This window comes from Aedes aegypti, chromosome 3, assembly GCF_002204515.2.
Source record: "Aedes aegypti strain LVP_AGWG chromosome 3, AaegL5.0 Primary Assembly, whole genome shotgun sequence".
Classification (NCBI taxonomy): Eukaryota; Metazoa; Arthropoda; class Insecta; order Diptera; family Culicidae; genus Aedes; species Aedes aegypti.
In genome coordinates, this window is record NC_035109.1 from 309,773,954 (window position 1) to 309,796,706 (window position 22,753).

The window sequence follows — 22,753 nt, forward strand, 5'->3', positions numbered from 1 at the left end:
AATCCTATAAGTGCGATTCCCGCTGGTAATGTTCAGCTTGCTCAGGTGTTTGTTCAGCTCCGGACCGTTATTGTGTTGCAACTTGTTGCTACCCGGTTTACTGCTTCCGTACAGCTGCTCCAGCTGGTCCTGTTGGTGTTGTTGGCGCAACGTAAAGCTAGTTCCCTTCGATGTGTTGATCTCAATGTCACCCGTATCTTCGTCCCCAATGAACGAAATGCTCTGCGGGGCCATATCGTCAATCGGCGGCGACAGCGGCATATTCCGATTGTCTCGGAACGAATCGTGGTGGCTGTTGCGGGTTTCGGCTCCTGGGGACGAATTACTGCTACCTCCGTGGTTGATCATCTGTGATATTTGGTTCCGCACCCGACTGTGCTGAGGGCTGCTCGACGAACCGTGATGCACCTCGAACAGATTTTGGAATGACTGTTGACTACCGCCGTATCGGCTACCGGTTCCGTACCCATCGCCACCAGAGTCACCGTTGTGATGCAGCGAGAAGCCACTTTGACTAGGAGATTTGTTATACGGTGAACTCTTGATGCCCTGGTTCCATGCGTTGATGTCTAGCTGGATGTCGCTGGATGCGCTACTTCCTCGCTGATTGGCGGCAGCGGCCGCTGACTGCGCCCACGTCCGGCGTTGGGCAGGTTGCGGCGGGGTGCCTAAACCACCCCCTCCACCACCACCTCCGCTACTATCGTGTAAGAAGAATTGATTGTGCTGCGGTTGTTGCGACTGCTGGATGGGAGGTTCCTTCACCTCCTGCGGTAAGTATGGGTCCCGATAGTGATTCGAGTCCTGGTAGAACTGTTGCTGCTGTTGATCGATGTTCAGGTAGGGATTGGACGAGTATTGATTTTCTTTCCGATACTGGCCATTTTCGTAGCCCATGTAGTGCTGCTGTTGTTGCTGCTGCTGCTGTTGGGCCTGCTGGATATACTGTCCCTGATCGTTGACGTACTGCAGGGTGTGCAACTGTTGCTGCTGGGATAGATAGGGGTCGCGACTAGGTGGCCGAGTGCCGTAGTTGATCGGCGATTGTTGCTGCAGCAGAGGCGCGTTCTGCTGGGGCAGATGGGGACTAGAGCCGAACAGCTGTGCGTTGATGGGGCGGTAGGTTCCGTGGATGGTTTGCTGGATGTTTTGTTGCGAGCCGTATTGCTGAAAGTGAGGAAGTGTATGTTAATTGTTTTGCTATGTTTACCTTATCTTATAGACCTGAGAATATATCATAGTTTTTTTTTAACTTTACGGCAATTCATTGGTATGAAAATCACGAGTATCTCACTTGGAAATTGATAAAAAAAGGTTAAAAATCAAACATACAGCATACAACGAAACAATCAGATGAGAATCAATATTGCATCAGAAACCCTACGATGGGCTACTATGTGTTCAATGATTGGACGGACAATGAATGGAATGATGGCAAATTCATAGATTGTGACCCATGAGTTGTTCATATTGTGTTGGACATGCAAGAACCGCTTGTCAACTACATCATACACCACACACTTTTTTTTCTGATTCTTATCGTAAATCCATAATAACCTATCAAGGAATCTTCCTAAAGATTCGTTCGGAAATCCCTTAGTAAACCTCCACGATTCCGCCAAGATTTTTTTTAACAGCTTCAAGAACTCTTCCAGATTAATTCATTAATTCTCCCAAAAACACCATCCAAGATTTTTTTTAATTTGCTTAAAGAAAAATAAAAAAAATTAACAAATTAACTTGATAGACTCAAAGATTTTCACAAATAAATTCAAGGAGTTTTCCGAATATGTATTCGTTAATGAATTTCAATATAGACACCTTTAGAAATTTCGCTAGATTTTCTTCAAACTATCCCTTGAGATATTATTCTGCCATGAATTCAATCATTATTCTTGACATATATAATCAAGGATTTCTCCGAAAATACGATCAGAAGAATCGCTAAGAATACCTCCAAAAATCCCTCCTTCAAAAAAAAAAAAATCACACATTCCTACTGAAATTTATCAAGAACATACACTAGCAACTACTCCAAGGTTTTTCCAGAGGAATGAATTCTTACATAATTTCAAAATGGTGAACACACTTACACCCCTACATTAAAAATATGATCAAACTTTGCGAGATATATTTTATGAACGATATCTTGGATTTTTCAAGAATTTCACCAGGCAAATCTTCTAGGAATTCTTCTGGAAATTCTTCAATTTTTGCATGATTCCTCCAAAAGATCAACTAAGAATTACTATGAAACTACTTTGGATATTTTTTACAAGTTTATTCACTACAAGGATTTATCCAAGAACAGACAGCTCCAAATATTCATCTTAAAGCTTCTTAGAGAAGTTTCTCTCGGCTTACTTCAGACACGCATTTGTTCATATATTCTTTCAGAAATCATTCTGGGGATTTTTCTGTGATTATCTAAGGTTTCGTTGGACATTACTATACGAAATAAGAAATAATAATAGACGAAAATTCCTTCACAATTTTATAGAGGACTTTTTTTATATTGCTGTTCGCATTTGAGATGCAAATCTTTACTAAACGTCCTCCAAATGTGGTAACACAAAACAATCAAAGGACACCTAGCAACGATTAAATAAATCACCACCGCCCTAGTAAGAAAAAAAATCTATCTTTGACACCGCATTTCTTGTGAAAAATCTTACCGCATTTGATATTTGCATTTCAAATGCACACAGCAATACTACAAGGATTACAAATACTTCAACGAATTTCTGTACAAAATGTTTTTTTAAATATCTACGGTAATGATGCTTCATTAAATTATACCTTCTAAAATTCAGAAGCATATCTGATTCCAATCATTTATTCTGGGATTCGTATAGTAATTTCTCAGAAAATTACTTCAAATACTTCTTTAATATATACAGAAATTCTTTATGATTTCATTGATTTCAAGAAATTTCTCATAATCCTAATAATAATTGGATGTGGTTTTGTAGTGAGGGAGGAAAAAGTTTTGGGAGTCACTCTTGGTCGTTGATGCGATCCATGGATAAGGAGGAAATATAATACTTTGAGTATTGTTATAGTTCAAGAACTAGTCAAACTAGCCCAGAAAAGACTTCGCCAAGAATCAATATAATCAATAACCCCAAAAATCTACGAACGGAATTCTTAATTAATCTGTCCAGGACTTTAGTAAACCTCCCAAGAAATTTTCCAAATATTTTGATTGGTTCAGCCCTTTGCCAACCTGTAAAGTTGTACTAAGAATTTTAGGCAAAATCAGTCATAAATCTTTTCTAAAATGTTTCAAAAACCTCATTAGCGATCTACTCAAAAACTTATCAGCGTCAAAAATTTTTTTCAAGAAATTGGTCAATTCCCGTCAGGATTTTAGTTAGCAAAGACCTCATTGAAAGTTTGTCATGAATCAAAATGGAAATCTAACAAATATATCAATAAGAACCTTGTCAGGAATCCCTAAGTCCTCTTCAAGAAGTTTATCAAGGATCTTAATCGATAACTATCTTAATACTAACTCATCAAAAGTTGGTCATGATGCGAAGTACGACTTGACAAAAAGTTGTGCACCTACTGGAAAACCTATATGTAGGGTAAAAGCACCAATTTTCGACCCAGCACTAATTTTCGACCCATCCATACGATTTTGGCCTACTTTGTATGAAAATCCGAAAATTGGCACAGAATACTTGTGGGTCGAAAATTAGTGCTTTTCCCCTAGTTCCTGAAATTGAAACAAATCGGTATTCTTATGTTTGAAATATAAAATTTCCCGGTGTGTTCTCCAAATACCCGGGTATTTCCCTGTCATTTGTAATTTTCGGGTTTTCTCCCGCTTTTCCCGGATGGATCGACACCCTGTGTATGGAAATTTATAATGCCCAACTGTCTCAGATGTAGATGTAGAATGGTGGGTAGAAGATTTCAAATGATAATTTGCCTTTTCTATTTAATATTTTCATAAGCTGTCCGGAATTGGAATCGAAGTGTCCGGAATATGAGGCAAATGTAAGAAAGGGTCCGGAATAAGAATCATTTAAATTAATTATACGGAATCAAACTCTTCACTCGGAAGTTAAATGTGTAGAAAGCTCGATAACATGAAGGAAACATAAGGAATGATTTATTTTGTATGCTTTTTGATAAATTATATTTCACCAAGACCTGCGTGTGCGTAATATGTATCAAAACGATACGTCGACATTGATAATGTCGAGCTATTCAATAACTATTTTTAGTAATGACAAAAAAAGATTTGTTTGTATTCAAATCATATGAAAAGGGAATAAGGGTTTATATCAACACTTGTTGTGACAAACCATCTAAAGTTTGTTTGAAAATTACATAAACGTAACCTTGCCACGATAAAAATGTGTTATCTTTAGCATGAAACGAGCTCACCAGTTGGCAATCCATCCTCGACTGAGCACGAATATCTTTTCAGTTGCACAACGCAAACGAGTGCCCAGCAAAATGGGAGAACTCGTCAAACTTAGTCTTGCCATAAAGTAGTCTGTTGAAAAATGCCATGCAATTTACCATATAAAATGACAGATTTGTTATCTCCCGTTTATCCAACTTTTCCGGAGACTTCCCTAAACTTTTTATGCAACACGTCGCATCCCCTGTCAATTCCAACAGTGAAATAATCAGGTGAATCCATTGACATATGCTCCCATTTCGTGACGAACAAACACCATTCCGATTTTAATTATATAGATTGGTTAAAAACTGTTGTTTCCTAAAATCAGTTTCTGAGAAATGTAGGAAGTCCTACAATAGCATTTTTAAAGACATTCATAAAAAATCCTACATTTAACAAAACTCTTTTCTAACGTTTTTTGTCATGAACGTTTTCCAACTGTGCACCTGAGCGTTGCATGCTCAGGTTGTCTGTTGTGGTACTTCCTTCTGAGAAAAAATCATTCACTGGAAGCATTAACTTGTCGGTGTTGTTACTAGTCACATAACTTTTGTATAGAATATACCCAAAAATAATTACTTGGTAATTTGAATTCCAAATCAAAAGAAAAACTACAACCTTTTCAAACCACAATTCAAATCTCAGAAACAATATTGCATAGTGGTCCAAAACTTGCATTTGCACAATCAACCATATGAACTCCAATATGTTTTGTAAAATCGAGCAATTGTTAGTCAGTATGCAAATATCAGGATGACCTCACAAATTATGTCACGCTCAAAGGAGGAGGAGTCAGGCACAAACTGACAAGCCGTACACAATTCTTGAAGCTCCCATACAAAAAGGTAGGGGGAGGTAGAAAAAGTCTCGATTTAGCGTGACCTAATTTGTGTACCATCCCTAATACGAGGAATCTTTGGTTTCTTCATTTTAATTCATGTTCTCACATAACTGATCATTTAAAATCATTTAAAAACTTTACTCAGGTGCCTGAAAGAATTGCTCCCAGCATTCTGCGAGAATCATAATTTACTTCCTTTGGAATTTTTTTTCCATTACGTTTTGAGAATGTCTGCCTGGACTTTCAATCTTTGGTTCAGTAAAAATTGCAACAAAAACCCTGCAAGAATTTTGTTTTGCATGTTGTAGACATTCTTTCCTAGATGATCCGTGAGTCCTGCTCAAGATTATGTTAGAGTACAGGCCAAGATTTCACAAGAATTATTCTGTGTGAATCTTTCCGAGAATCATGTTAGATTCATAATCAGCAACTTACAAACGGGAATTCTCGTTTCAGGATTTAAAAAAAAATAGGTCGGAGTTCAGTAAGATTAGAAATTTTAAATGAAAACCAGTCTTAATGGTCATTCAAACTTTACATATGTGCCTCGAATTTTGCTGCTAAACACTTTTGGATATATTTATTTTGAAAATTTGAACAAATTCTCTTTGGAATCTTGTTGGCTGAGAATCTTTCAGAATATTCTGTTGAGCTATTAAAACAATGTTGGCTAAGCAGTTTTTAGGGAATTTAGGGCTATTTTCTTGAAACATGCCAAGTTATCTTTTTTTGCAGCGGCAGTCATTTAAATTTGAATAAATTATTGTTATATGAGATTTAACGTTATAAATGAAGAGTTTAAGACCGTTGAGAATGTATCGGATGTGATCACTCGAACTCAATTCCCTGAAGAATCGGTTATAGATTTGTTGGATACTAAACCGTTTCAATTCTCGTTCACAAAAATGCATTCCCATAAGCTTGAGATAGATGTTTAGATACAAATTGGCCACTTTACAGTAAATTTGAGGCGTCCCGGGGATCCAAAAATAGCCATTTGTAGGTTACGATTGCGTTTGTCGTAAAATTCTTTGATATAGTGGCCACATTGCGGATTGCGGAAACTTTCTTTTCTTCACCTTCTTCTTCTTCTTTCCTTTACGAAAAGATCCTGGGCCGACCGGGAATCGAACCCAGACACCTACAGCATGGCTTTGCTTCGTAGCCGCGGAAACTATCTGTGACATGGAATTTGCCTACCAGAATTTGGGCAGAGAAGCACAGCACTCTTTTCACATGACCTGACCTGAGCATTTGTACCAATCGATCCATCGAATAATTCTGAAGATATGGAAGGACAAAGAAATACCCAAGTAGCTTTGCTTCAGAGTCCAGTGTCTTTGTTTTGATTCTTTTGGGACTGACAAAACATATGATTTTTTGGATAGAGGACATCAATGCGTCCCCTTGATGCTATTTGAATTTTTTGACATCAATATGTCAAAAAATTATTCTCTATTAGATCTACAAAATATCCACAGCTCATAAGCGTGTGATTCAAAATACATAAGTTGAAGTTTATTTTTCAATCATATTCTCTGTGATTAACCATCACCTTGTAAAACGGTCATATTTTCAACGTCGCACATCTCAAAATTTTAATTTTCGGGTTATCTAGTTGTAGCATATCAAGGGGACGAATGATACCTCACTGATGCGTAAAACATTCAACAAAATGTTGAAAACAGGAAACGCGTCATCAAATACGACGATTCAACGCAATATATCTAATTTCCAGAAACTAGCACTAGCAGCACATGAGCCGTATACTCGAAAATCAGGAGCAAGTTAGGGCGAACCGATCAGAAAGTGCGAAGTTTTTGCGAGGGTAGAGCAACTTTGCACCAGATGTTCAACTTATGAAGTGACGTTATATGCATATTTGTCCCATGTCACTTGTTGTGCATTTTGACTTTTTATAATCAAACACTTACCAAAATTAAACTTTGTTCGGAAACTCAATGAAAAGCAAGCCAAGTCAAATTGTCCCATTGTTGAATTTCCACGCATAACTGTCCTACTACTGTATTTCAACGCATAACAGTCAAACTATACAATTCGCAGCGCTAATCTCGAACAAAATATTCAGTACGCAGTTTTTGATTGGCTGTTGTTTTTGACTATCTTCTATTTTGGATTTACATCCCATGTGGAACACAACTTGTTTTATGTATTTGTATTATCGGGTGCAATCATCATTCATGCGGTCCTGACGTCAATTTTTTTTAATTTTCAACATCAAAAGATTATTTCTCATTCGGTTTTTAACGAATTTCCGTCACGTTTTCAAGGTCGATCACAAAATTCTTCAGTTTTGAAACCGTGGTCATCGATTGGAAATTAATCGTAATTCCGGATTTATCACGAGGAGTACTGAGGTAATCCTACTTAAAAAATCAGTAATCACTTTAATTTCTAGTCCATGGTTTGCGGCAAACCAAACTTCATGATTTAGCAAACCAAGTCGAAATAAGAATAGTTTAAGCGTTTCTGGTGACTTGGCAACATGCTAAGTTGTTTCGAATACCGGTTCCTTAATGGAAGTGGCCATTACATTGGCGAATCTGAAACCTGGCGTGCAAATCAAGTCTAAAGCTGGTTCAAACGAATTTGGATGAATTGATTACATGCCGGATTATTTCGGATGCCTAGTTCCCCATGGGAAATGGCCACTCTGGCGGTTCTAAAACCTAGCTGGTGACTTCAAACTTCATAAATTCCCAAATCTAGATACTCTTCCTTTGGGGAATGGAAGAGGCCTTTATATTGACGATTAGGATAGCTATATTGTGACATTTGAAATTTCATGAATATGTAAATCAAGTCTAGAGAAGAATAGTTTAAGAGGTTTTGGCTGTCACATACTGGGTTATTTCAGATAACTGGTTCTTCAGTGCAAGTGACAAATATGTTAGCGGGTCTAAAATTTAATTTGCGATGTATCAAATATCATGATTTTGCAAACCAAGTCCAAAGAAAGATCAGATTGTATGAATATGCGTGTCGTGAGTTCTGAGTTAAATATTTACTCCACGGAAAATCACACAAATCGCAGAAAAATTTCTGTCACGTCTGCAGCTGGAAGGATCGATATAGAAATTCATCACCTTTACTAAATCTTTTAAACTCCCTAACTCACTCATACAATCTTTTTTCATTAACTGATACATTTCCTTATCATCTCACATACAGAAAATTTTACTTTTCATCCCAAACTTTACAGTTTTATAGTTTATTGATTTTATAGTATTGCTTCGCTTCCCACATGTGGCTCCGTTTAGCACATCTCACTTGGGCTTTCATTAAGTGCCTCAACATAGTCTTGAGGATTTAAATTCTTTACGTCCGGTACAATCTATATGTAAGAACGGACAACTATAGCTGTATGCTCAGATAATAATTGGCCACTACTATCAGTGGGATTGTTATGCGTAGAAATTCATCATAAACCCCGTATTTCTAGGTATAACAGTCCCACTTTTAATTTCGTAGCAATTTTTTTTCTTATAGTACAAACTCTTGATTCAAATGAACATGCTTTTATTTATACTATTGCAACGATTTTATTTAAATTTCTCACAAACCTGGTCAATGGGGGTGACCCATTTCGCATAAAGACGTTTCGCATAAGGACGTTTGGCATAATGGACGTTTCGCATAAAGCAGTTTCATACAAGAACAGGTAGCATTTTAAAGAAGGCATATAATTCTGATTATGCCAAATGTCTATTATGCCAAACATCCGTATGCGAAATGTCCTTATGCGAAACGTCTTTATGCGAAATGTTCCACCTCCAATTATGCGTATAACGGCAGTGAATGATTTGCAGACGCACCATTTATTTGTTGGTTTCGAGTCACGATTTATGGATTATATATAAGCTGTAGCAGATAGCGACTGAATATGATTTTATGACTGAACTAATTAGACTGATACCTTTAACGCTGGGTGCAGACGTGTTGTCAATCTCGCTTTTGACGTTAGACGGATTGAAGCAAACCCGGGTAGAGGTGAATAACAAAATAATGGTAAAATAAGAACAAATTTTGCAATCATATCTCGTTCAACCATTATTATGTTATTAATATATGACACAAATATCTCATAAATAGCAAAACATACACTCATAGCAAAATTTGTCATTGGTATGTTATACTTGAAAGTCATGTCATAGCTAATCAATAACAAAATATACTAATATCATGGTAAAATTTGATATTTGTGCAAAAATACTAAAAAACATTAAATATATAAAGAATAACAAACATCGCCATCACAGTAAAATATGTCATTATTTTGATATTTGAAAACTTTATTTATATAATTCATGAGAATAAACCAATATCAAATTTTGCCATAATAGCTCATTTTACAATTCGTATGATATTCATTGAAGATTTAAAAAGCAAATGTTTTTTGCAGTGAAGCAAAAAGTTTATTTTCCAATCATGTCAAATTTAGATATTAATGTCAAAGAACTAAAATTACCATTATTTTGATCTACTCGTGAATATCTTATTTAGTTATTATTTTGTTATCAATATCTAAATAATAACATATTTCGTTATTTACGGTTGACTACCCGGGTAGAGGTGAATAGCAAAATAATGGTAAAATAAGAACAAATTTTGCAATCATATCTAGTTTAACCATTATTATGTTATTAATATATGACATAAATATTTCATCAATAGCAAAACATACAATCATAGCAAAATTTGTCATTGATATGTTATACTTGAAAGTCATGTAATAACTAATCAATAACAAAATATACTATCATGGTAAAATTTGTTATTTTTGCAAAAATAGTAAAAAAACATTAAACATCTAAAGAATAACAAACATCGCCATCACAGTAAAATATGTAATTATTTTGATATTTGAAAACATTATTTAAATAATTAATGAGAACAAATCAACATCAAATTTTGCCATAATAGCTCATTTTACAATTCGTATGATATTCATTGAAGATTTAAAAAGCAAATGTTTTTTGCAGATAAGCAAAAAGTTTATTTTTCAATCATGCTAAATTTTGATATTAAAGTCAAAGAACTAAAATTACCATTCTTTTGATCTACTCGTGAATAGCTTATTTAGTTATTATTTTGTTATCAATATCTAAATAATAACATATTTTGGTATTTACGATTGCCTATATTTTTGCTATTATTTTGTTATTACAATGGCAAAATATGATATTATTTAGTTTTTATGCCATATAAACTTAGTTATTATTTTTGTTATTTTATCTCTTATTTCAAACAAACAAAGAACAAATTTTGCTATTCAAACATTCTATTTTAATGGTAGGTTTTGTTATTCTTTTGCAATTCTCCTCTACCCGGGAATGGTTGCACATTCAAATTTACTTTTTAAGATTGCACTCTAGTGTGCGATTAGGAGATCTGGCGTGGAGAGAAACGACATCATTATATTTGTGAATCAACCTTTTTCAAACGATATCGATCACACTGGAATCGATCGCAGGAGAGTGGAGTCTAGTCTAGTGGAGTTGGCGCTGAGAAGATGTTCGATAAGGATGTGTTTGAAGTTGTTGAAATAACATCAGAACACTTTTCAATTTTAGTGAAGTGGAAAGACTTGTTACTACTGTGTGAATCAGCTATAGCACAACGACGAAGAATCAGTGTTTTATCTCAATTTTCCTAAAATTACTGCACTAATTCTTAAAATTACTGCATTAAGCCTGTTGCTTGAATGGATTACGTAAGCAGCTTGAGTCAAATTGTGGTGAAAGCTGCTCCATAAATGGATGACCTGCCATGTTAAGTATGTAGTTCCTGGAAGGGCTTTCTTAAACAAATTTCTTAAGTATTTCCTTCTGAATTCTACTACTATACCAAATGGGTCACAATCTACTAGCTCGAGCATTCGACTAAACTGAACTGTGGCAATGTGATGCAATGCAAATTCCAGCGGAAAATGATTCCCAAATGTTTTTTTTTCTCGAACTTACCTGATTTAGCAAGTTGGCGATCTGTTGGGCATGCAACAGCTGCTGGGCCTGGAGGGTTTGCGCTTGGATTTGCGTCTGCTGCTGGGTGAGACGCTGAATGTCGGCCTGAATGTCGTGCAGGTTGGAGTTCATTTTTGATATACTTTGCTGTAGTTTTTGTTTTGATTTTTTAGTTTATGTGATTTTGGTTGTGGTGTGACGACGAAGCATGTCGCAGTTTCAATGGGATGGAGTGTTGGTTGTGGATCGCATGGAGTTTTAATTTTTTCGGAGGAATGGGATGAAAAACATGAAACGGGTACAAGCATACGAGAAGAAGAAAGCGAAAGGATGCAGTTATTAGAGACGGTGACAAATGTTATTCGAATCAAATATGTTGTTGTCCTAGGCTCTTCAACAGGAGCTGATTAGTTTCGTTTTCCATGACACTAGCAAACTTGGGTTACTGGCTATTACTGAAAATTCATACGCTTGAAAAACTGTTAGCAAGCATACAAACCAAAAAACGAAATGGAAAACTGAGAGGAAAATTTTTCCACAACAGAGGAGAAAGAGCATTTAAAAGAAAAATTATTTACTTGATACTGTTCCAAATCCATGTTCTCCAAATCTGGCGTTTTCTTCGGTTCGATGATTTGTGCATTCCACTTCGATTCGTATTTATTCTGATCGTCTAGATCCTGTTCCAAAAGACAATTGGTCATTGTGTTTAAAAATTAATGGGCAAATTGCATCGCAGCAAAAACTAAGCTCAAGCCTAAGCGACATGCATTTTTTTTAAGCGAAACCAAATCGGTACTAAGCAAACAATAGAAAGCGCAAGAGGTAAAATTTTGAATTAACGAAAAATGTTCCGCAAAACAAACTAAGCATAATTAACGTCCGAATTCTGGAAAATTGGAGTGAAGCGATTGTTGGTAGTGTTGGATAGGGGCAGAATACTTTGCGAAGCACGTGTGGGAAAGCCATCGGGTCGGGACCATTACCTGTAGAGAACACGGTCGTTCGGCTCTATCTACGGTGGTGCTGGTATTGGTAGTGGTGGTAATGCTAGTGATGCTGTCCTCCACCATCATCATGGTCGCACTCTCGGGGGACTCTTTGGAAGTGTCCGATTCCGACATGCTGCCACCACCCTTGCCCTGCTGGGGATGGTACGGAGTAGTAAGGCGCGCGATGGTGGTTGTGGTTCACCGATTTTCCCCAGGATGGTTGGTGCAGTTGATTTTTTTTTCGTGGGATTGGTGGTTTGGATTGTTGGCAATGGAACGCAATACATATGTACACACGGGTTGTTGTAATCCACAGGTAAATCCCGTCACCACAGGGTAGGAGAAAATCGTATGGAATGAATATAGATATGGTGGTAAAATATGCTTAGTTATCTACAAAATATTTCTAACTAGTTATATATGGACATTCAAATTTGGGAGTGCAAAATAACATAAACTACAGTAAGATAATAAAGAGTTATTATAAAAATAGTGAAAGGTTCTAATATGGCATAAATTAAAACACAGACGTATTCAACTAAATGTGATAATCACAGTAGAAATGAACGTTTTTGTTTTACACTAAGAAAATGTACACCACAGCAGTTACAACAATCATTTCATTTTTTTTCTATGTGAATCTACATTACTGGAACTTGATCCATCTCTTCATATTCGTGTTGAACAAACCAAAGAACTTACATGTAACGATGCATATTTGATTTTTTTTTTGTGATCAATCGGTCAAATTTTCATCGCATAGGTAAGGCTTTGCGGCGTTCTGTGACATTTCTCATTTTTGATCTGGCTGTCTTCTACGCATGTAAGTATCATCTCTTCTTCTTCTTGGCATTACGTCCTCACTGAGACAGAGCATGCTTCTCAGCAGAGTGTTCCTATGAGCACTTCCACAGTTATTAACTGAGAGCTTTCTTTGCCAAAGTTGCCATTTTCGCATTCGTATGTCGTGTGGCAGGTACGATGATACTCTATACTCCAATATGGAATGAATTATATCAAATCTACATTTGTCTTCCACAATTTCCGAAGCGATGATGATGATGATTTTTTTGTATGCAAAGTTTAATTTTCCATGTTCATTACAGACAAAACATCACTCACTGCTGTAGTATACCGACCCACAAAATAAATTCGCACATTCACACAGATAAACATACACAATCACTGTGCAACACAAGCCGAACTACTTTGCTTATCGCTACCGAAACCCAAAACCCACAAAACTCATACACCCGTAGATTGGGATTAGCACTTTTCTAAACAAGAAGAAGCATTCTTTGACTACTCATTAGGAAAGGAGACCCCCTCTCACCTTGTTAATAGCTTGTAAAAAGGCTTGTTTTCCAACCGTTTGCAGCTGCTTGGACCAGGCGGTCTCCATGCGTCGCTTCTCCTGCTCGATCAACCGGCGCTTCTCCTCCAGCTTCAGCTTGATGGTTGATATCTTGGTGGCGTCTTCGAAGCCCGACTGGCTGTCATCTGAAGGTGGAAGTTGATGGGGTTGATTAGAATCGGAGGATAGTGACAGCGCACACTAGTTCAGAACCAGTAAGTAAGCACTCAAATGTTATCCCAAATGTCCATTATGCCAAATCACCCAGGCCCCAAAAAACTTGAGTTTTCCCGATTTTCAAATGTGCTAATAGGGAGATGGCTCATATTCTTGGCACTTTTCTTTGACAGTAGTTATTTTAAAGCTACCAAACCCACACTTTGCAACAACCCGTTCAACCAGCAAGTGATTTTCGATAGCGATCGATATCGATTCGTTTTTAAGGGGACACGGGAGACCGTGTTATTTTCCCTATTTTTCGTCTCACTCTAACAATAATCATCAAAACTTTGTGGAAGCAAATCTCGAGTTTTAGTGAACCGATGAAGCTGAAAATTTATCGGGTTGTGCACTACATATACAGAATCGTAGTGATACATTTTCGCATCGATATATGGAGTGGTTCTTGGGATTTGCTTCTTGAAATGGATAGGGTGATTATGATGACGTCCCGTGCGGCCTTAATCGTTGGCGATAGCTATCGCTAGACGAAGATCTATAAAGAAATTTTATCACTGGTTAGACGGGAATATGCTTCTTACTTAAGTACATCTTACTGCCAAGACAATTGGCCGAGAAAAACCAACATGCCAAAGTAAATCATCGAGATATCCAAGTATTTAGTCAAGTTGAAGGTTTTTCAACTTTTAATATTTTGATTTTTGGTTTAGAGACAAAACGTCGAATGCCAAAACGTCAAAAACAGACAATTTGCAACACCGAATTGAAAATATAGTTCAGTTTCCTTTTTTCACATCGTGTTTGAACGTTGCTGTGGATAACGTTTGGATTGAACGTGTTATGGATACGTTTGGCACATAGTGATTTATTAATTTCTTCATGAAAATTAAGGGTTCTCTAAACCAAATAACACTGCGGAACACGTTTTTGTCTCAAGCAACAAAATACCTCTATTCACTCAATTAAGGGTTGCTGAATCCATTGCCGTTTTCAAAAATATCATAGCACGTCTAGTTTTTGAGATATTGGCTGTTGAAAATGCAAAAATTGACTATTTTAGCCAACTTGCATGCAAGTTTGTCAGCTTGTAAGGCAATTTATTTGCTTAAATTGCCACAGAATTCAAACTTTATGCGTAAAACAACACTTATCAATAAAGTTTATAATACTTTCGATGCGGAAAAGTTGTTTTTTGATGTTTTAAAAAAGTTTTGTATTTTCCCATATTAGATAAACGAAGAATTTTGTATGGAGACTGCAAGCATGTTGAAAAAATTGGTTCAATCTAAATTTAGTCGTGCGATTTCTACCAAATGGTGCCTTAAATGAAAGTTTAAGGGCAAAATCGCATTCTTGTTGGATTAAATCACAAAAAAGTTTGATAAATTATGGCTCTTGGAAATGAAACAAAACGACACAAGTAGAATCATGTGTCTCTATTTTATTTATTCAATTATTAATCAAATAGTTAAATAATATCATATTAAAAGTTCTTATTGAGGATTGATTTCAAAAACATTAGAATTTATCGTGGTATACATGCTCAGTAGAGTGATGAAAATGTTGAAATTTTGGCTCCCCTATGCTTAAACGATTTTTGTTATGGTTAATAGCATCCTCCCAAAGTCTGAAATGATTGGGAAGAAATTTGACTGTGCATACGCCATTTGAATTTTGTATGGAGATTACTATGGAAATCACCAACCTTTTGTGTTCAGCCCTCTATCTCGTCATCATAATATTTTATGGAAAAGTGAACAAACTCTACTCATGTGAAATCCTTTCAGCTACAACTTTGCCGAAGACCACATTTTGATTGGACGTCAGGATAAATTGCTATTCATAATCATAAAGTGGGTATGCATTTACCGTGACATGCTCTATTACCGTGAGGTTAAAAAAACGTATGATTATTTTCAAGTCTTTCATGTTTTATATAATAGACCGTTTTATACAATTTGCATAAAAATATGATTTGAACCATTTTAAAAATTATAACCATAGTTACAGTTGATGTTGTTAAACATACCAGTGTTCCAAATACCGTGCATCTGACCCCGACTGCCGGGTCACATTTTGAAACATCTCTCAGTTGAACGAACGAAGCGCATCAAAAATAAAACTTTTGTATCAAACAACGTATTGAAGTTTGCATGATTGATTCGGGAAATAAAATATATATTTCACTTCGGCATTTTGAAATTATAAGTGAAACACGGTATTTGGAACACATAAGCAACCGTGCCCTAATTCCCTAACATTATTTTTGTTTGTTTGTGTGTGAAACTTTAGTTCAAGTTTGTCATGGCTTTGTAAATACTACTTAATGTGCTAACGTTTGTGACAATCATTTGGAAAAATAAATAATATACCGTCGGACGGGGCTACTTTTGATTCCAGGGGCTACTTTGGACACTCACCTTTTGTATTTATTAGCAGCGTAAATATTGATCTGAGCAATTTTGTGTCTTCAGCACTTTTATTAACCAATATATGCTCTACCACTAGGCATGATTTTTTTTGGAACAACATCAACAATAACAGGATAAACAAGAAAACATTTCAAAAAAGCCCGAATAAATATTCACAAGGTATAAAACATTGGCTATACCAACATTGTTTGAATTTTACCCATGTCGTAGAAACTTATTGGGAGCATCACAAAACTATCGAATCGTCATGTTTCATGAAAATCTTGTGATTTGTTTTGCTTAAAATTGTTGTTTTATTAAAATAATTGATCAAAGGTCTTATTTTTGCGACTTTTATTTTATTATAATGTTTTGATTTGTGTATTTTACAACTTAAAAAAAATAAAATAAATGTTTGTAAAAGTGAATAGACATAAAACACATATATTTCAATACGTACCAATGCCAAATTCACAACATAATCTCTAAAAAACTATTTTTCGTCATATTTGACATGAATTTGTAGTTGCAATCCTTCAAATGCCTACATTAAACTACTCTTAAGCCAGCTCTAAACTGCTAAGAAGCTAAAAGCATATTACAAAAGCAAACTTACTTCTTTACAATCTTGCTAAACTTTACTTCATAGATTGCGTTTTTAATGAAAATTACTTACTGGTATTTAATTAGTTACCGGTATTAATGTGATTCTTCAACATATCGTTCATATAACAGTGAGAATAGAAAAAAAAAGAGTTTTTGTACATAATTCATTTATCATCGCAGTACCTAGTAGTTACGTCGTTCGTTTATGTCAACTTGAAAATCGAGCATTCGTAACTGATAGTTAAATTTAACAGGAAGATGAAAATTTAAGTTTCATACTGCAAACTGAAAATAGTGAATGGCATGTTTCGTTAAAAATTTTTATATATGTGTAATTGATTCTAGCTTTGCAATTTTCTACATTAAGTTTATCAATGAAAAACGTTCCATAACATCACAGTGGACGACAATTTATTGAATCAGTTTGAAAGTTATAAGGAAAAATCATTTCATTAGCAAATTGTGAAAATGTCCAAAGTAGCCCCTTTTTTGTCTTGAAGGACACACTTTTTTCGCTATTCAAGCATTTTTGTTATTTCTTGATGGATTTGCCTCATATTTTGCACATTTGTTACGTACATATACAACATAAAAATAGGCAAAAATTATCAACATCTATCCATAATTCTAAGAGTTACAAATCCTCAAAGTTAAAGAATGTTGAAATAATGTCAAAAGAAGCCCCGTTTGACGGTAATGTGCTAGAAATCCACATAATTCCCAAATACACGGTATTAGGCAACACACGGAATTAGAGCAGGTCACGGTATCATTCTTAACCAACTGCTCGGCAGGCAACAGTGGTGCTCCTGGCGGGTAGAATAGATCAAAGTAATCTAGGCTACTATGTGCTACAGCAAAAAAGCAGTTAATGTATATTGTATTTCAATTTGAGTTAAAACACTTTAGAGTGTATTCAGAAAAATCATAAATTCTCGAAAACTTATTCATATATACTCAAGTAAAAAAAGTATACGAACTTACTTTATCGATCCTACGTCAGAGTGTCTACTCGTTTACTGAAATTAAATTCCCTGATATTTCCAGGTTATTTCCAGGCATTAAAAAATAATTCCAGGCTCAAGAAAAACTCTTAAATAACTATGATTATCGAATTATTAATTTCAAATGAATTTGAATTCATTTCTAACAGTAGGTCTTAAATGGCTTTAAAAAACTTGAACAAAAACCAAAGATTTCTTTAGTTCTTTAGTGATTATTTCCCAAGGAATTCCCCCTACAATTTCATGTTAGAAACCTCAATACAATAGGGATTTTTCGAGGGAAACACCTTAGAGATGTATTTAGGAATTCTTCCAAAGATTCTCCAACAAAGTCTTAGGTCCTCCAGACTTTTATGCAATGATTCTTCCATCGTTTCCTTTTGAGCACTCTCAAAAATACCCGTTTAGAACATCTAAAAGCAGTATCTTCTCCAGAAAGCACCTTTGGGTCTTTGTTGGAATCTCCTACAATATTGTTTTTTTTTTTCAGGATATCTTTAACATTTCAACTTGAAATTTCTCTGTGGGTACTTTCTGGATGTACTCTAGAGATTCCTTCTAAGTCTTTTTAAGGAATTACTCCAGTAATTCTTTGAGATATTTCCCAAGTAAGTCTTCGAATATTTTTTCAGGCATTTTTAAACAAAAAAAAACAAAATTTCATGAAAATTTTTCTGAAATTATTAAACAAATCTTTGATAAAAATCTGGATGAATAATATTTTAGAAGAAAACCTAAAGTAAACTCTGATGAAGTTTGTGTAAGGTTTAAAGTACATAACTCTTAATGAACAAGGATCTCTAAAAGAACTCCTGTGCACTTGAGGAAGTTTTAGAAGATTTCCTAGATCAATTGTTAAAATTACGGAAGCACAATCTGGAGAAATTCCTCTAAACATCCTTTGAAAAGTCACTGGACGAATTTCTGGGATAAATGGTAAAGAGAACTCTATAAAAAATCTATAGAACATCTTTCAAAGTATTCCAGATCAAATCTCTTGAAATTACTGGGATATTTCTTGAAGCTCTTCCTCGAGAGATCTGAGATAAAAAAATCGAGATGAGCCTGTTGAACAGTCGCATTATAGTCTCTGAATGTTACTGTGTATAATTTTGCACCAGGATTAACTGCAATATAATGAATATAGTGACTTTAGAGACCATTTTGTTCAAAACAAAGACTTTAGAGATCTTCCTTCAAAGATAAAAACTTTTTCAAGGCTTGCATTGAAATAGACACCAAGTATCTTAAAAGAGACCTGCTACCAACTCTGCAAAGGACATATTTTTTTTTTTTTTTTGAAGTTCCATTAAAAAGTATTCATTTTACTAGTGTATACATTTATCAATTACACTGCTGAATATTTTCTTTGTTTCAAGCATCATAATACTGCTTTTTACTTAAATTAGAGTTACTGAAACCATGGCCGTTTTCAAAAATATTTTCTAGTTTTTAAGATATTGAGTGTTGAAATGCATTGTTTAACGACACAGTCAACTAACATGCAAAAACCAGGTTATATGAAGATTTATTTGCTAAGTTTACTACAGAATTCAAAGTTAATGCGTTAGAGAATACTTTTCAACAAATTTCATAATACTTTCAAAGCTCAAAAGTTATTTGTTGATGTATTAGAAAAGTATGGTATCTTGTCATATAATAGGAACGAATAATTTTGACGATGGCGGCATGTTGAAAAACTCGATTTATTCAACATTTATTCGTGCATTCAAATTAAATTGAATCCTACATAATCTTATTCTGATGATTATTGGTGGGTTAAAGCACTATATACCAATCATAGTTTAACTTTCAACATTATGAAAACCCCATTTTATACTACTTTGAGTACCGGTAGCTCAAAATTGTAATGTGCTGGAACATTTTAGAAATCAGCTTGAAATTCACAAATCCCAAATTTACTAGGCACATGATTTGATCTTTGAGACACGCAAAAATGTTATCTTTGTTAAGCTGCGTAATATTGCTGCTACCTTTGAAAATTTCAATCATGCACACTTAGAATAAATCACAGAATTGTGTGAAATTCCACCGAATTCTCAACAGCAGATTTTTCTGTAAACCGTTCTGTGATTTTTCAGTTCACCAAACGATCTGTAAAGAATGAAAATGATCATCTGTAAAAATTACCGACAGGTTCGGTGAGTTTTCACAGATTTTTTTTGTGATTTTGTTGTTTATTTTTGTCGTTTTTACAGGACGTTTCGGTGCTTTTCCACAAATTGTACTGTAATTTTTCGAAAAAGAAAATGCTTATTTCACCGGGAAATTCGGTGCATTTTAACAGTTGTCCCACGAATATATTTTTTTCGGATTTTACGTGTGCTGTGCCATTATTTTAATCACCTCGTTACAAAATCTAACTTTATTCAAGCCTTTGAAACAACTGGCGCATACTAAGCTAGACCATTCAACGTAGTTATTGAATTGTGTGCACTGAGAAAAGAAAAGTATTTCTACAACTTATTTAAATTTTATTGTTTTATTCAAAATTTAAAATAAATCATTGGATTTCACATTCAGTTCGTCCGATTTTTTTTCAGTTAACAAATTATAAGCATAAGCATTGACGACTGTACTGAATAATCGAAGTTGCACAAGGAACCAACAGATGTAGCTTGGGAGTAGCTTTCCATCTTCAATGTACACTTTCGAGAACTCCAAACATTATGAAGTCAATAACGGCGCCGGCCACTTCCTTACGGTCATCGGGGAAAGGAAGGGTAATGGGTGTGACATCCATTGTTACTAAAGACCAAGATCACCTCTGCATCTCCATGGTTGTCACGGGAAGGAGTATGTTAGTGGGGAGGGTTACAAGCTACATGACCAGGATTCACCTTGGTAAGTGATGCGATTCATGCAACCTCAGTAAAAAAAAATCATCCATCAGTCTTCGAAGGCAACGTGAACTTATAGTAAGTCGACACTTTAAGTGTCGAACTATTCAAAGGTTTATTTTGTAATAACAAAAAAATAGGTGGAAGGAGAAGGGTGTTACATAAAACATGATCAATAGATTTATTATTATTCAATAGATTTATTATTAAGAATATATTTTTAGCGGTAAAAAATGGAGCTGCCGGTAGAGGGGATAATAGCGAAAAACAGCATATTCAGGCAACTACTTTGGCATTTTTTCCTGTTTAAATAAAGACTGTATCACATTTAAAATTTAAATTAAATAATGGACTTTGAATCTTGACACTTTTGATCATGTTTGACATTCACTTATAAGTTCACTATAGTTGACAAAAACGCAGGGGGCTCAACTTTTTAACACTGGGGTTGTTCCTAGTTGACATTTCGGGAGGGATACGGAAAACAAAATACACCCACAATTTGAGTTCACACCAAGAGATGTGACAAAATCTCAAAAGTCAGAAGAAAAAATGCTTTTTGGACGTAAACCAACAATAAGCATTAACAAATTGAGTAGAAATGAGTTTCTGGCCTAAGCTTGAGCGTTTTATACCAAAATTGGGACAGAGCTTTAGGACTCTATTGCATAGTATACTTTGATTGAAAATCAATAAAGTGTGGTGAACTTTCGAGTTTTGAAAATAATTTAAAAGTGCTGATAAATGTTTGTTGAGAAAAATACAAAGCACTGAAACAAAGTCCTATAGCTTAAAGTTGTCACACTGTAAACCGAAAAACATAATGGCATCCTGAAAAAAACAAATTTCCCGTGTGGGTGTAATTCATCGAAAATCGATTAAATACTCTTATTGCGATACAATATCTTCTTTTTACCGGAAAGTTCCATTGCAAACAATCGCTCGTTTTTGCTTTCCCGTTGCATTCAGCTATTTATAAATTGAGTCTCATCGATACTTGGGCGGCGATTTTCCCGACCATAATTCCCTCCGACTGTCAATTTTCTAATCACGTGGGGCAAGTGAAAAGTTCCTCATTAGCCATTGGATTTGAGTTTTCTCTTTAAGTTTAAAAGGTTCGCAATTATCATAGAACAACAGAACGTGCTGATAATTCAACACTATACTCAAAGCGTTAAATGCTATTATCATGGCCAAATCATGGAACAACACTAAAAAAAATGCCAAATATTACGATATTAATATGTTTATTAATTATGTTACAGCCGATTAAAAGGAAGATGTTGACTGAAAAGTTCCAATATAAGAAAACGCACGGAAATCTTGTGGAATGTCTGTGTAAAGCTAGTTCAAAACATAAACAATGTGGTATAGGTGTATCCAAATAAAAAAGTTTCTAAGTACTTTATTGAAGGACTCCGTTTGATTTCTCTTGAAGAGTTATCCGACGTCATATCCGATTTTCTTAAAAACAAATAATGAGCGCTGGACATTCTACAGAGCAGAAATGCAATTGCTGGCCCATGGGAAATGTTGCAGTTATAATGTTGTCGAATCATTTCAACAAACATAACTGAACAGAAGAAAATTCAAGTAACAAGAATAAAAATGTCTTTGTTTACATGTTACTTATGTTTTTGTTTATTGGAACGCCTTAACAAATGTTAAAGGCAATAGAAATCGTGAATGTAACTTTTAGTTTTTGAATTTGTTGATCAAAACGATACATTTTTCACCTGTGGGGCAAGTGAAAAGTAAGGAGACATTTTTCAAAAACTTTTTCTGTACTTTTTTCTTCAATTTTACATAAAAATCAATTTCAGTATACTGCTTATATTTGGTGGGAGTCAAGCTAAAAAATATACACGACCTCCGTTTTTTTAATTTAAGGTCTCTACAATTTGAAGAATCCCAACTATGCGAAATCCATTACCCACTTGCCCCACGGTACCTTACAGTAAAAGTAAATTAAATTCATCTATTGTTACAGCATCGCGTTTAATTTTCAACTAAAGATGTTTGAATGTTACATGATAGTGTAAATTCAAAGTGCATTCGATTAAAAAATAAACGGTTTGTCGTTGACATTTCAGTTTATTT

At 35.1% G+C, this 22,753-nt stretch overlaps 1 protein-coding gene across 32 annotated transcripts in view; it reads right to left on the reverse strand.

The window, feature by feature from the left end:
• The window catches only part of LOC5573475 (patronin), a 345,347-nt gene that overhangs the window by 89,970 nt on the left and 232,624 nt on the right, over positions 1-22,753 (reverse strand). For 16 of the 32 annotated variants that reach the window (XM_021854707.1, XM_021854730.1, XM_021854720.1 and 13 more), the window contains 5 exons: positions 13,571-13,737; positions 12,232-12,390; positions 11,824-11,925; positions 11,246-11,392; positions 1-1,167 (listed from right to left, as the gene is read on the reverse strand). The exon at positions 1-1,167 is cut by the window's left edge and continues 42 nt beyond it. In XM_021854707.1, coding sequence (XP_021710399.1) covers positions 1-1,167; positions 11,246-11,392; positions 11,824-11,925; positions 12,232-12,390; positions 13,571-13,737 — 1,742 coding nt within the window. The remainder of the gene's footprint in view (positions 1,168-11,245; positions 11,393-11,823; positions 11,926-12,231; positions 12,391-13,570; positions 13,738-22,753) is intronic. The other 16 variants (XM_021854721.1, XM_021854718.1, XM_021854729.1 and 13 more) reach the window with 13 other exon arrangements.